Source organism: Anser cygnoides, chromosome 20 (genome assembly GCF_040182565.1).
Source record: "Anser cygnoides isolate HZ-2024a breed goose chromosome 20, Taihu_goose_T2T_genome, whole genome shotgun sequence".
NCBI lineage: Eukaryota > Metazoa > Chordata > Aves > Anseriformes > Anatidae > Anser > Anser cygnoides.
Genome location: NC_089892.1, coordinates 2,795,365 through 2,810,134, shown reverse-complemented (window position 1 = coordinate 2,810,134; position 14,770 = coordinate 2,795,365). Strand labels below are relative to the sequence as shown.

Sequence of the window (14,770 nt, the reverse complement as noted above, 5' to 3'; positions counted from 1 at the left end):
GGCCAAGCCTCAACCCCACAAACTTCACCCCAGCACCTGAAAATCTGCCCCAAATCTGCCCCAGGGCACCCTGATGCCGGGTTGCGGCACGGCCGGCTGCCAGGGCTCAGGCAGGACAGCTTCATGTGCTTTTAGTTCCTACGGCAGAGGAGCTAGGATGCCCAGCAGGGACACGGCTGGTCACTTACTATCATGTTTTCCAGGGCGTACTTGGCAAGCCAGCAGTTCAGAAAAACGGGGATGAACAAATTCCGCAGAGGAGGCCAAAATATCTAGAAAAGCAAGAGTTTCTCGCAGGCTGACTTGCAAAGGACTCAGAGCAACCGAGTTCTTTACCAAAAATAACTGCCAGCGTTAAATGCTGCTTGGCCAGACACCTGCTTTTCTATATTTCACCACCAAAACCGCAGTATGTGTTAAAGTTGCTTTTAGTGACCCCGGGGACTACACACCGTGATAATGAAGGGCACTGTGTTGATCATCTCGAGGATGAAAGAAATGCGGAAAATCTGTTCCCAGATGTTCCCCTGAGGAATCAAAAGTAACAACAATTAATTAAAAAGCTTGAAAGTATGCCAAAGGCCAATTAAGACTCTCGCAGTGCCCAGGTCCCTGCTAGATGTGAGAAGGACGCTAGCGCAGGCAGGGTGATGCCGCGCTTTGCCTGCGAGTCGCGGTGCTGGTGCCAGACAAAACTTCCCAAACCGCCCGGTTCTCTCCCAGGCGGGTGGCACCTCTGTCGGTGGCTGTCCCTGACAAAAGCTGGGGTCAGCAACGCTTCGTGTAAGGACTGAAGGCAGCAACGAACACAAACCTCTGACTCAAACAACGTGGGGGACGCCGGGGCTGAGCCTTTTCTGCCCCCAGGGCCAGGAACCAGCCACCGATGGGCCGGAGCCAGAGAAATATCTCCACCAGCCACACAAAACCATGAAAAACTCTCCCGAGGACTGCGAGGAGATGCCGTTTGCTAAGGTCCCTGCCCTTGGCCAGCTCAAGGAGCCAGCTCGCCCCCATCCCCGGTGTGCCCCGGGGCGGTGCCCGCTGGCAGCAGCGGGACGGGCACACGAAGGACAAGCGGCCGCAGTGACCACAACCTCGCGGCGCGGTGCTCACCTTGTAGCTGAGATAGATGAGCAGCATGGTCTCCAGGAAGCTGATCAGAGCTATGCTGACCTGCGGAGACAGACAGCAGGCGCTGCTCAGGGTGCGCTCCTGCAGCCACCCCCAGCAGCGGTGGCTGCCGCACACCTCAGCCTCAGCCTCCTTTTCCTGCACCCGTCTGGTGCGTCGGCGGGCGTCCAGCACCGTTACATCTGCGTGGCCGGCCACTCACCTGAACAGCCCACAGTGGCAGTTTTCTATCCACCCAGAAGATATGTGACCTGCAAAGAACATGCCAGATGGATCCGAACCGTCGCTTAATTAGCAGCGCCTTTACTTCTCACTGCCTGCCAACCCGAGGCCATCTCTGACTTCATCCAAGGCAGGCTCGTTACTGGTGTTGCTCCATGCAGAGCCTGAAGCCGGGTCTGACAGTCCCCAAGCTCCTGTGAGTCCTCCCAGCACAGCTCCGGTCCCACCAGCAGCCCCAGGCCCTTCCCAGCCCGCCCCTCACTGGGAGGCTCCGCGCCCACCGCCTGCGTCCCCGCTGTCACGGCAGAGCCAGACCCAGCGCCGCGAGCATCCCACAGCTCACCAGTTTATCTTTGTGGACTGGTTGAAGAGCGTGTAGTTCTGCTTTTCGCATTCCCAGCTGGAATAGAAACATAAACCAGGGGAGAGCCGTCAGTGGGACGGTGGAGGGACAGAAGAACGGACAAGAGGTGCGGGCTTTGGCTCCCCAGCTCAGGGGATGCCATCTCCAATCTGTCCTGACACCGGGAGAGGTCCTAGGACAACATCCTATGGGGCCAGGCTCATTCTGGTCCCCATCCTGGTGATTTCTGCAGGACCCTAACTCGCCCCGGCAGTGTTGAACACTTCACTGCTCCCATGCCGAGGTCTCGCCCTGCCCTGCTGGCGAGGGATGTGCTCCCACCAGCCAGCATCTGCTTTACCACAGGCACACCCAAAGGGGCTGATGTCCCCCAGCTAACGGGGAGGCTTCCCCAAATCGCAGCTGTGTTAAACCTCGCAAGGCTGCCTGTCCATGTCGCTCTTAATTCTCACAGGGCTGCAACCACTTTTGGGCAGTGCAGATGTCCTTGGCCGTCTGCAACCTTTCCAAAGAGAAAATTAAACTGCTAACTCTCATAGAGCGCCCTAGCCCTTTGAAAAAAAAAAAAAATCAGCATGTGAGATAAACAAAGCAAGGACATATTAAAAACAGGGCTATGCCGAAACCCAGAGCAGAGCTGCTAGATGGAATCATCTGTCACCTCGGGGATCTAAGTGGCAAAACGCATTTCATTCCCAAACTCTTAAATGGGATTTAGCAGAAGTGTCTTCAAGGGCGTCGCTATTCAGAAAACACCTGCCTGGCCATGCACTGAAGCCACGAGCACGCGCCTGGGCCGGCAGGCAGGGTGGGCTGTGCGCCCCAGTTTTTGGAGCCCCAGCGGCAGGCAGCCCGCAGCAGAGCCGCCCCAGCGCGGTGGCACCACTTCTGCTCGGGCTCTCGGTGCAGAAACTGCCCCTGCACCGACCTTGGATTTTTCCACCACCTTTGCCCCGTGCATTGTGCAGGGCCAGCATGCCTGCATGCCTTTATTTGAAACAGCGAGAGAAGCCCTCAGGGACCAACAGTTTTGCTAAACCACCTGTTGGTACAGGGAGAGAGAGGACGGAGTGAGAAAAACCACCTATCCCTCTGGGTGCGCGCACCGGGGGGAGTGAGCGCCCGGCGCCAGCTCTCACCACTGACCGGGGGGGGGCTTGGGGCTGTGGTGGCACCGTGGTGGCACCATGGTGGCGGTGGCACTCACCAGCCTATGCCCTCCTCCGGGTTGTCGAGCAGGACGCGGACGATGTAGAGCAGGCAGGTGAGCAGCTTCAGCGAGAAGTTGAAGAGCCGGATCCTCAGACCTGCGGCGGAGGGGGCACGGCGTGGGCATGGCAGCGCCCCACGGCACGGCCCCACGGCACGGCCCCACGGCACGGCCCCACGGCACGGCCCCACGCACGGCCCCATGGCACAGCACCACGGCACAGCACCACGGCACAGCGGGTGCAGAGGAGGAGGAGCAGACGCAGCAGCACTGCGCTGCTGGGACATCCCTCGTGGGGTTCAGCATGGGCCCCCCCCTGCACAGCCACCCCCAGGGCACCCACGCTTTGCCCACCCGTGTCGGGTGTAGCGCAGCATTACAGACGTAAATACTGGAGAGACAGCTGCTCACCAGCCCCAGTGGATGCAGGACAAATCGGGGAGCTGCTGGGCTGTATCCCCCTCGTTAACCATCACCCACGAAAAGCACGGGACGGGCAGGGCCTGTGCAGCGTGCAGGAGGGGCGCCGAGCAAATCCGCTCCATCCACCCTCCCTCCGCAGCCGGTTTATCGGGTTATTACTCAAAGTGCAAGTGAGGAATTCATCACATTTTCATTAAAAACTTCCCCGCGGGCACCCTGTTGTGCCACGCTCCAGCTTTTTAACGAGCCGGCAGGATGCAGGGAGGAAAGGAAAATGTGAGCTAATAAATTAACGAGCGGGCTCCCTCCGGACAGCTGATGAGGAAACAGCTTCCAACACCATTAGTCAAGGGACAGCTCATCTGCAGGGCCGAAGGGAGGATAGGGGAGTTCCGGGGGGCTATGGGGGCCCCCAGCTCCAGCTGGGGACAGGGCAGGGGGTGGCGGCAGCCCCGGGCTGGGCACCACAACCTGGCTCAGCACCGGGGCCGGACGGGGCCGGCTGCCAGCAGATGGCAATGGCTTCTCGTCCCCACCTCCGCGCAGGCGGGGAGCACTCACTCGACCGCTGGTTTTTGATGAAGAAGAGCTTCAGGCGCTCCTTGAAGGTGTTCTCATTCACGTAGAACTCCACCTGCACCCTGCGGGGACAGTGCCCGTGGGGCCGGTCAGTGCAGGGGGGCACGGGCAGGACCCCTGGCACCCAGCCCTGGCCCCTGCAAGCTGGGTCCCCCCCGAGCCGCCCCCAGCAGTCCCAGTGCCCCCAGGGTGGCCCAGCACCCACCGGTGGCATCCCAGTGCCCCACGGCATGGCTGCAGCTTGGGTGAAGGGCTCTGCTCTCATTCAGGTGCACCAGGCTGGAGCCTGGGGGGCAAACGCCTCCCCTGCCATGCACCCTGCAGCTCTCCTCACCCCTGTATCCCCCCAGCTCCGTCCCCCTGCCCGCTCGCAGGGCTGCAGCCAGCCAGGGCCATGTCCCACGCCCCAGCCTTACCCGTGCCGGAGCAACACTCAGCAGCGAAGCTGTTAAGAACCAAATCTGATCTAAAAGGAGGAAAATTCCCCGTGTTGCTAAGAAACCGCATTTGGCCATTCCAGAAGAAGCCAGGAGCTGCCAGCCAGCCCCGAGCATCCCTTGGTGGCTGGTGGCACTGGGGTGAGGCAAGGGACAGCCACCACCGGGGGCTTCTCCCAGACAGGGTCGGAGCCAGGAGGAACAAGGGACCAAGCCAACCCCGCTCACCCCGGCCCTGCTGGGCACGGCTGCTCCCATCCCAGACACGTCTCCCCCACCACAGCTCCCCCTTGCATGCCCAAAGCCTGAACCCAGCCCCGAATCGCTCCCGTGGGCAGGGCTACAAGTCATACTGCCTGCTCAGTGCGGCCCGGCAGGGATCGGTTCCCGATGCTCTGCTTTAGGTTCCCGGCAGGACAGGGTCCGTTCTTCAACGCCACAGCTGATAACAGGGCCAAGTGCCAAGATTTAGCCATTTCCCCTCTCTCGCTCTATTTGCTAAGCCCCTGAAATGCTGCTATTATTACTGGTTTTTAATTGCTTGGAGGTCACCAAGGCACGTTGCCAAGCGAGGCGCAGACCACGGGGACCAAACCACGGTGTCAGACCCCGAGACCCCCCGCCCCGTGCCTTCCACCTCTGCGGCCCCCGTGCCCCCGTGGCGCAGGCTGCAGCCAAACACGGCCCCGAGGACGTGATTTATTGGGCAGCAGCTGCCAGGCTCATGTGGTAGACGGGAAAACAAACCTTCGCCGTGTGTGAACACTGAGCTGAGAGGGCAGGGAACTGGGGAAGGCGCAGGAGCCCCCCCACTGTTGGGACCCCGTGCTGTGATGCTGGCATTTAGCAGCCGGCCTCGCTCGCAGGAGCGTGGCATCCCTTCGAGAGCTGCTTGTCAGGTTGGAGAGGCAGGCTTTTACTTCACAAGCTTCTTATGCACAAAAAGCAAGAGCACGGAGAGAAAACCTTTGCCTCAGGCATGATAGTTGGGATAATATTTTATAAGGGCTATCAAACTTTCAGTTGCCAAATGTGTCCCTCCGGCCCTGGAGCAATGCAAACCCCAACACCTGCACCCCGCAGCGGCCGGGATGGCAGCAGACCCTCAGGGGCTGGCAGCGGGGGGGATGAGGAACTTTGCAAGCAAAGCTCAGACACACATTAACATTAACCTTTTCCAAAGCCAGACTTTGCAAATAATTCAGCTGTGCCAGGGCATAAATCAGGCAGCTCGCGATGCTGCACGCACGAGGTAATTGCTCCTTCTCCGTGTTAAAAACATCCCCAAAATGCCCAGAGCGGGGGGACCTTGGGGACACCGCTCAGCTCCCCGCCATGAGCAGCACAAATCCCTGGGGGCAGCCAGATGGTTAGCTGCTCTCTAGCACTGCAGCCCACCGCAGGACTGTGAATATAAACGCTGGTGGATAAAAGAAGTGAATGATTAGGAGAGATCTCTCCGATGACGAAGTAGCCGTACACCTCCCAGTAAGAATGGCAACGGGAAGAGGCAGCACTGGGAAAGCAGCTGAAATGGATCCGGGGGGAGGTGGGTGCTGGCTGCTGCCACGGGGCAGGCAGGGGATGGGAAGGAGACTTTGTGTGCAGGCCCCCACCGCTGCTGGGTCCGGCAGCCCCGGTGCGAGCAGCGCGGGGCCGGGCCAGGCACCGGCCGAGCCGCGCGTCCCACGGCGAGCAAGAGGTGCCTTTACCGGGCAGCAGTCACCAGAAAGCACAACAGATCCTTCTCCACTTCCAGCCAAGAGAAGGCGATCAGATCATTTAGAGCACATCCTTTAATTTCCCCGTCAAGAATTTAGCTTAAAATAAAAATCGGCGTGCCCGCGGCACACCCCGGCTGCGCTGCCACGCCGCTCGCAGCCCCGATTCTGCGTCCCCGCTGCCTGGCTCACCCAAGCTGCTCTCCCCGGAGCCCGGCTGGGCCCACAGCACCCAGCGAGGAGCCCCAGCCCCCCAGGACCCCTGTCTGCAGGGTTTGCACCAGATCGTGCCCTCCCAGCACCCAGCAGCTCCGCGGGGCCGTGCCCTGGGGGGGCGGCAGCAGCTCAGCCCCGCCAGCCGCCCCGATAAGCATCGAGGTACAAGTTTGGTTACAAGCCCTCGCTTGGCAGTGTAATTACTGCTATTATGCACTTCATAATGCCTGAGCAATTTCATTTTCTTCGCCCGGTTATTTACTGTGCTTTATTAATCTAAGATTAGAGACAATTTGTTCTAAGACGATGAGATCTCGAAAAAAAAGACACAATAATTTGTTCTGAAAAGCGCAGGGTACGAGACCGAAACGGGCACAGCCCTGCTCAACGGCGTTACAACAGGCGAGGAGGAGCCCGGCCAGCCGCCAGCCCCAACCCACACCCCCCCCCCGGCCCCACGCGCCCCCCACCCCACCACCAACCCACCCATGACGGCGACAAGCACGGCTCCACGCCGGGGCTCACCGTGGGGGGCCGGGGCCGTACCCCGAGCTCCTCATCCCCATGGGGCCCGGGGGGCGCGGTGGGCGCAGCGGCTCCTCTCCGGCCCCGCAGCTGACAGCTGCCTGAAAACCGAGCCGGCCCCGAGAACAGGTGCCCAGCAGGGTCCCAGGGCCCAGCGCCGCCTGGATGCTGCCCAAAATCTCGCCGCTGCCCCGCTGCTCCCCGAGGAGGGGTTTACGTGCATGGGATGCTTTTGCTCTGTTTCACAAGGATCAAAACATTTTGCCGTGAGAAATGCATCTTCGAACAAGCATGGCTCTTGAAAGGGAGGAAAAAGTATCAGCACCTCTCTGCGCCTCCTCTCCTTGCTTCCATGCTGCAGCTGGCTGGGGAGCACCGTTCTCACCCAGGGAATTTCTCAAGACAGGAGGAGGCGAGCAGCACATGTGGGGGCACCGGGAGCCACCATGGGGAGCTGACGGGGACAGTGGAGGGGACAGCCAGCGCTGCACACCTGGGGCGGGGAGAGGCAGTGGTGCTGGCGCAGGACAGACGGACACGAGCTCTGCCACGAGCACGGTGCGAGCATGGGAAGGGGAGATGGGCGCACGTCTGCACATCAGGTGCATGTATCAGGTGCATATATATAGCACCTGGGCGCCTGCCAGAGCGAGACGCGCGGCGCAGGCTGCCCCCGCGCTCCATCAGCGGTAATTGAACAATTGCTCGGAGGAGGGGGGGGCACCGCGGCTCCGCACCGCCCGCACGGCTCAGCCCCGGGAGCAGGCAAGGCAGCGGCTTCGAAACGGGGCCCAGCGTGCTCACCCGGCGCCGCGGTTAAGTGTGCCTCCCCGTGAACATCTCGGCTTCTCTGGGGGCTGCCACACACCCCCCAGCATTTCTCACGACACCCGCTTCTGCGGGAAACCTCAGGGCAGCACAGCGCTCCGTGCTGCAGAGGAGCTCCGATGGCCACGAGACGCCGATGCCCCAGCACCGGCAGATGCCCGGTGCCACTCCTGAGGCACGGCACGCATGGCAAAGCCACTGAGAGATAGAGCCCCCAAGGGACATGGCACACTGAGCTCCAGGACTGGCTCAGAAAGGGGCTTCCTCAAAATTTCCTCCATTCACCATGGGAATAAACTGGGAAAAAAAAAGGTATCTCCTGTTTTATTACAGGAGATTTGTGCTTTGTGCCCAAGGGAATGAAGCGATATTGCCTATCTCTCCATGGCAAATTAAACACAGCTGGACTCGGATAATGCCACCCTGGCTCCAACAGGGAACACTACAGATTTTTTAAGATTCTGGTAAAAAGCAGGCTCCAAGCAGCTGCTTCTGGAAAGGCGCTGCCCACGAGCAAGGGCAGCTGCACCTCGTGAGGCTGGTCCTCCCAGCCACCCATCGCTGCCCCATCCACCAGCTCCACAAATGTCTCCGTACCGCCAGGTGGAATGGCTCAGCCCCTACCCATGCTGCAGAAAAGTGTACCAATAGAGCAGAGATCTGCTGCTGAACTTATTTTCCTCCTTGTTGTTCACTGGGGAGGCTGCTGGGGAATTGGAGTTTTATGTTGCAAGAGCTGACCGGCTCGTCGTGCCCTGGAGGACGCTGCGGTTCCTCTCCAGGTGATAGCTCCAGGTGGTAAGGAAGGGGATTTTCCTCCTCACACACCCGGGCAGCACGAGCCCAGGGGGGGACACACTCATCCCTGCATCGACCACACGGGGAACCCAGCCCTACGCTGCCCCGCAGCCCTCAATAATAAATAAAAAAAAGATGAAAAACCAGAAAGAGAAAAAGCAACAGAATAACATGCTGTGCTTTGTTTGCCTTATTTGTTTTGCAACATTGGAGATTGACACTCAGGAATCTGCTCCGATAATTGCTTCTTCTGATGACTCTGGATTGTTTAATTAGAGTCTGCGCACGGAGCTCATCGCTAATGGGCAATCACCAGTTTGCTGCCAAGATATCACTCCTTCCCCAGGAAGGAGCCGAGCAGATATTGCTCCCCGTGGCGGGACCCATTTCGGTGTCAGGAAGCTTTGCAGGCACTGCCCGCCACCCTTCGTGCCAAGAGCAGCCAAGGAAGGAGCTGGGGCAGCCCGGAGCACCCTGAGCACCGCTCGTGGCAGCACGTCCTGCTCGCACCGCTCCCGACACGACATGCAGGCATGCACGGCACTTACTGCGAGAAGGAGGAATCCACGCTGAAATCCTCGGCGTGGGGCCTACGGGGCGAGAGCATCACAAGGGGCGAGGTCAGTGTCCAACAAATGGCACGGCGGCCAGGCAGCGCCGGGGAAAGCTGGCACCGAGCCCCGGGACCGCTCGGGGACACCCTGGGGTCCCTCGTCGGGCACCTGGGGATGCTCGGGTGGCTTTGTGGGCACCCGGCTCTTCTACGGGCTCAGCTCCACAAATAAAAACCTTTACGTATGCTCTCTGGGTTTTCTTTGATGAGGCTCTGCTCTGTCTCGAATCAATTTCACACTTTGTGCAAAGAATTTACGTTCTGGAAGTGCCGCTCGGGGTGCTGCTGGGCGCCTGGCACCGTGGGATCCCTGCGCACCTTCAGAGAGCTGAGCTTGCGCTCACGGTTAGTGATGAGAAAAATGAAAACAAACCAAAAATAAAAGAACACAAAGGAACAATGACGGTGACATGGGGTGTCAATGGCGTGGCGGGAGAGAGCATAAAGATGGGCAAGAGCATGGGGCACTGCAGAAGGTACCAGCTTCGCGCCCCACCGTGTCCCTGCAGGTCCCAGCAGAGCCCACCCCAGCTGAAGGAAATCCCCCAGCGGCTGCCCCAAGCTGGGGAGCAGCCCCACAGCCCCACACAGCACTGCCCTGCTGCCATCCGTGGGCAATAACCCTTCCCCGGGCTGAAATAACGCACAGCAGCGCGGTGCTGGGCAATACAGCCAGGAAGGAAAGAATCCCCCGTGCCAAAATGATGCCCCTTTCAGTAGGGGATGGACGTGACCCCGTGGGAGCCCCCACACAGTCAGTGCCCTCCTGCCTTCTGGGGGAGGCAGCCTTGTTTCACCTGATCAGGGCAAGTAGGCAATACCGCCAAAGGAAGAGGGGCAGGTACAGCTTGGGGAGGTTTTCTTTTATTTCGCCTCACGCTTTATGAGCCCACAGCGCTCTAGTCTAGTCCAAACAATATAAAAGCAATAAATCCTCGTTTCAATTAAAACGCGAGTCCAACAGAAAGCTAATTCACTCCCCAGCTACCCAGCAAACAGAGAAGCCTCCCTGCCGCATATTGACTTTGCTGTTCTGCCTCCGCTGTTATCTGTGTGCCGGCTGCCCCACGAGGGCTCGCGGATGTCCGAGCAGGCAGGCAGCGAGAAGCCGAGGTGTGAGGCTGGAGCCCTCCCTCACCACACAGCACAAAGGCAGAGCAGCCCCCCCAAAACCCTGGGATGCAGACCCGGCCCTCCCCAGCCCCGCTCCCTGCCCTGCAGCTTCTCACCCCCACCTGAGGCTCTCGTGCCACCCGTCCCAGCAGAGACGGACCCCAGGGCTTGAGGACAAACATCCCCGAGCTCCTCCAGCTGCGGAGCGCAGGCGAGGGGAGCGCAGGAAGGCGCCCAGCCAGCCCCGCTCCCCTCGCATAAAATCGGATTAACACAGCGGCAGGGGCTGCTCCAGCCCCCCCTGCACGCGCTGGGTTTTGCACAGGACGTGTCCGTGCCTCGCAGACACGTTATGGGCAAGAAACAGCAAATGAATTGGTTTTCTCCTAATACACCAGCAGCTGGCGGCCGGCTGGTGAGAGGCTGGCACAAAGAGGGGGTTGCTCCAGACCCCGCTCCCCACGGCAGGGGACGAAGGCTCCCGAGCAGCACCTGGCCACGGGGCACTGAGTCGCACCGGGCTCTGCTGGCCATGGAGCTCTGGGCTCCCCCAGGCAGCTGCAGCTCCCCAAAAGGCACCGCAAAAAAGGGCTCAGAGGGACGGGCAGCCCCCAGAGCTGAAGCACTGCAATGAGAACCCAGCAGCAGGTGCTCGCGGCAGCCAAAGCAAAGCACCTCTTTGTCCAGCTCACAGAGCAAGAAGCAACCCCGAGGTGTTACACTGAAACTTTCCCTCTCCCCACCAGGCACCCGAATTCACAAAAACCGCCTAATTGCTGAGAAAATACGTAAAATAATTTTTAAGGAAAACTACACCCCACTCCAATTCTCACCTGAAAAAGGGTTGTTTTCCACACATCAAAAACTTAACAGAAAGCTGGCGGGCTCAGCTTACTACAGGAGGGCCGGGCCCGCTTTCTGCAGGGAGCGGGACGGACAGGAGGACCCACAGGGCGCAGCACTGCTTCTCCGGGCAATGTGTTTTAATGTGTTTTAAGCAACCTACTTCAAGTTCACCCGTTTATTTCCTCCAGATCAGCCTTCCCGAGCGTCGCTGCACCCCTCCTGCCCATACCCTGGCGAGCCCCAGCCGGGAGGCAGCCAGCAGGGTGCTCACCCCCGGCTCCCTGCAGGCTGGTGGCAGAGGCACTCCTACAGTGACAGCAGAGACAGAGCAAAGAAAGGAACTTCGCTGCCGCAGACAGCTCTGTCATCTGCTCCTGGAGCTGCAGCCCCTCGCAGAGGGCAGGGCTTTACTGGGAGGGGAAGAGACAATGGCACGTTTATTATTAGAACAAAGGCAACCGAGGAACCTTGCTTGTGTACAGGAGCGAGCGAGCACCTGCCCGCCCACGCTGCACCGCAGCTGCTCGGCACTGCCCTGCTCCAGCTGCACACCCGAGGCTGCGGCACCTCGAGGGAGCGTGGAGGCATTCAGCTCCCCTGCCTCTCGCGGGTAATTTGGGGCGAAATGCCTACACTGTGTGTACGGTGCTTGAAGACGGAGGAGACGGGGGAAAGGCACAGCTTTGCCGGGCGCACGCAGCGCCTGCGCTCAGCTCGCTCAGGTCTCTTCCCCCCAGCCAGTTCCCAGCGCATTCTCTGCCATCTTGCAGTTTTCTGGGAGGTATTTTGGTAAACGATGGGTATTAAAATTCACTTCTGGTTGTGAACTTCCCAACTTTTCCAAGCAAAGAGCCCCTGCCTCAACTAGGAGCCCCTGGACGACCCCAGGGCACCAGTGGTCACCCGCCAGCACCACACTCAGCTTCAGGCTGCTCAGTTATCACCTGCCAAGCTCAGAGGCATCTCGAGGTCGGCGGCTAAGGGAACCCCCAGCTTGGACAGGTCTGTCCTCCTGGGGAGGGGACGGGGCAAGGCAGGGGGACGAAAGTGAACTATGCGAGGTAACTGCTGGGGAAGGCTTCCCAAAGAGCCTCTAAGAGAGGAGATGCACCACGGTTCTTACCATACTGACAGTGAGAAACTAATCCACAAAAATAGCCCGATGTGAGAAGGACAGATGGGAGGAGACGAAAAAGGAAAGCAAAGAGGGGGAGAAAGAGTGAGAAAGAGGAAGGGAGAAGCAAGCGGAGCAGGCACACGTCTGGCCACCAACACGTGCGGGATGGGACGGAGCAGCCCCAGTGGCTCCGCGGCTCACAGCGTGCTCAGAGCCCGGGCAAGGCAGCTGCATCGCAGGGGCTGGGATGGGGATTGCATTACGAGCCACTTGCAGCCGGTGCCCAGCGGCTGCTGGTGCTGCCAGCCCTGCCCTTGCAGAAATGCTTGGCTCGCCCGCGTGCCAAGCCCACTGGGCAAAGATGCCCTGAGAGGCGCGGGTGGCTCCTAATGCACGTCTCCCTGCCTTCCCTGATGGGCTGAGCGGTTCCCTGCGGCCCTGCTGAGCCCCGGGGAGGCAGTGCTGCACCCCAGCTCCACGTGTCCCCGCTTGCTGCAGCCCTGTGCCACCTGCAGTGGGGCTGGCAGTGGGGACAGCTTGTGCCACCCGCAGGGATGCTCCACCAGCAGTGCTCAGGGTCTGTCCTGCTCACTCGCACCGTACCGAGCAGGTCAGCCTCCTCCTCCGCAGCAATGCTGTGCCCCCACGCCCCGCCGGGCCCTGATGGGTATAAGAGACCAAAAATAAACAGGGCAAAAACCCAAGCGCACGTTTCGAGCGTGGGCGTCCTTAGGATTGGCACCGCATCCACATCTCAGTGCCTATATAGGGCACGGCGCCGTGCGGGAGGAGCGTGCCGGGGATGAGCCCAGCAGGACCTGCAGGGACCGGGAGCACAAACGCAGACCGAAACACGTCCAAACCCTGCAGGAGGGAGTCGGGAGCTGAGCCCTCGGCAGGACACGGCGACCTGGGGACCAAACAGGGATGGTGAGCACTACCACGGAGCAGCTCTAGGGTGAGCGCAGGAACCAGGCAGCCCCAAGCCCACCTGGCTTGAGCCAGTGACAGTCGCAGGCTGTGTTTACAACCCCTCTGCTCGGCGCGACTGCTGGCAGCTGGCAGCTCCCTGTGCTGCCAGCCGGGACCCGGGGCTGCTGCCTCTCTGCCAGGACCAACGGCGCGCTCACAGCCCGGTGCTGCTCGGGATCTAAGCCATCGGGCACCGTGCCCGTTTCTGCAACGGGACTCCGCTGGGGCCCGTTCAGTGCCACACCGCTGGGATGGCAGAGCAATCACCTGCCCTGTGGAGGAAGGAGATGCCCGAGCAAAATGCACACACCAGCTCCTCCCGACAACAGTCTCCAAGGTGGAGAGGTGTGCCAAGCCCCCCCAGTCCCTACGCTGGGCACATCCCAGCCCCTTGCCCTGCTCTGCCATGCACAACCCTCAGCAGAGCATCCCAGCGGTGCACAGGAGAAGAACCCGAGCACAAAGAGGTGCTGCGGGATCCCCGGGATGCTGAGCACGAGGCAGATCCCAGGTGGAGAACACCCCCGGTGTGCTCGCTGTGCTGGGGCAGGCTGTGGAGATGCCCCGTGCCCAGCTCTGTGGGACATCCCCACCGCTCCCCTTTAGGGCAAAGCCCTTCCAGATTCCCAGGCAAAACCCTAGGGAGCCAGCCAGGCTCTTTTTCAGGTCGCCTCCGTGACGGCTCGCAGCAGCACAGCCCGCAGCACTACGGCTTTCTGCACGCCCAGCGCTGCGGGGGCACAGCTCAGCGCCGCCCGCACCGCCTGGCACCGCCGGTCCCGGCCCCCAGAGGAGCAGGGCAGGAGCCGTGCCCGGCACAGATGCAAAAACACTCCACTAAGCACACGGTCTGGGTGCCTCCCGCCCCAGCACTGCTCCGTTTCTGGTAGAAGGTTCTGAGAAGTGGGGCTCAGCCCCTGGTAGCGGAGAGCTGGGGCTGCCGGGGGCAGATTTTTGCCATGGCAAAGGCAGCGCTCAAACAGCTGGACACAGGCAGACACAGAGACACACAGACCCTCCAGCACAGCCCCTCCAAGAGCTCCCTGCTGGGGGCCACAGCCAAATAGCATCAGCAGACGAGCCAAGGAGGGACCACAGAGGTGGGCAAGCCCTGGGAAGGGCCCTCTGTCCCCTCTGCAGAGAGCCCTTTTTTCCCCAGAATCGCCTCACCCGAGGCTGGTGCACAAGCAACACGCGGCTTTTATTGAAGCAAAACCAAAAGAAATTTGGAAAAATATCACTTTTGGCTTCTTGCCCTCCCCCGGGGTGGGGGGGTGGGGGTTCAGCCTGGCAACACATTCAGCTGCAGGTGGAACTTGCACCCGGCGCTTGTTCCCGAGACCTGCCATGGAGACCATCACCGAGCAACCCGGCTGTTAAACGGAGAGGTTTTCATGGTCCCAGCGGCCCGACCGGGCCCTTGCGCAGCTCTGCTCGTGTCTGGGCATCAGGCGACAAACACACACCCAGCAAGAGCTGTTTGTCAACGCCTGGCGGCCCCCTGGGAGAACACGCATCGATTGCTTAGGAATTACATTTTCAAACACGTCTGGGAGGTTTTCTCGCTCTCTGAAGCGCTCGGCATCCAAGAAGCCTTGGGTTAAACTCTCCCACCAGCGTGCTGCTATTTCTCACCGGGTTGCTGCTCAGTT

At 60.4% G+C, this 14,770-nt stretch overlaps 1 protein-coding gene across 12 annotated transcripts in view; it reads right to left on the bottom strand.

Moving 5' to 3' along the window:
- The window catches only part of KCNT1 (potassium sodium-activated channel subfamily T member 1), a 72,264-nt gene that overhangs the window by 17,947 nt on the left and 39,547 nt on the right, over nucleotides 1-14,770 (bottom strand). For 8 of the 12 annotated variants that reach the window (XM_066980994.1, XM_066980992.1, XM_066980993.1 and 5 more), the window contains 7 exons: nucleotides 3,915-3,994; nucleotides 2,928-3,027; nucleotides 1,700-1,756; nucleotides 1,337-1,385; nucleotides 1,117-1,176; nucleotides 453-527; nucleotides 189-272 (listed from right to left, as the gene is read on the bottom strand). In XM_066980994.1, the coding sequence (XP_066837095.1) occupies nucleotides 189-272; nucleotides 453-527; nucleotides 1,117-1,176; nucleotides 1,337-1,385; nucleotides 1,700-1,756; nucleotides 2,928-3,027; nucleotides 3,915-3,994 (505 nt within the window). Of the gene's footprint in view, nucleotides 1-188; nucleotides 273-452; nucleotides 528-1,116; nucleotides 1,177-1,336; nucleotides 1,386-1,699; nucleotides 1,757-2,927; nucleotides 3,028-3,914; nucleotides 3,995-6,831; nucleotides 6,942-9,005; nucleotides 9,048-14,770 lie in introns of those variants that run through there. The other 4 variants (XM_048051617.2, XM_048051616.2, XM_048051638.2 and 1 more) reach the window with 2 other exon arrangements.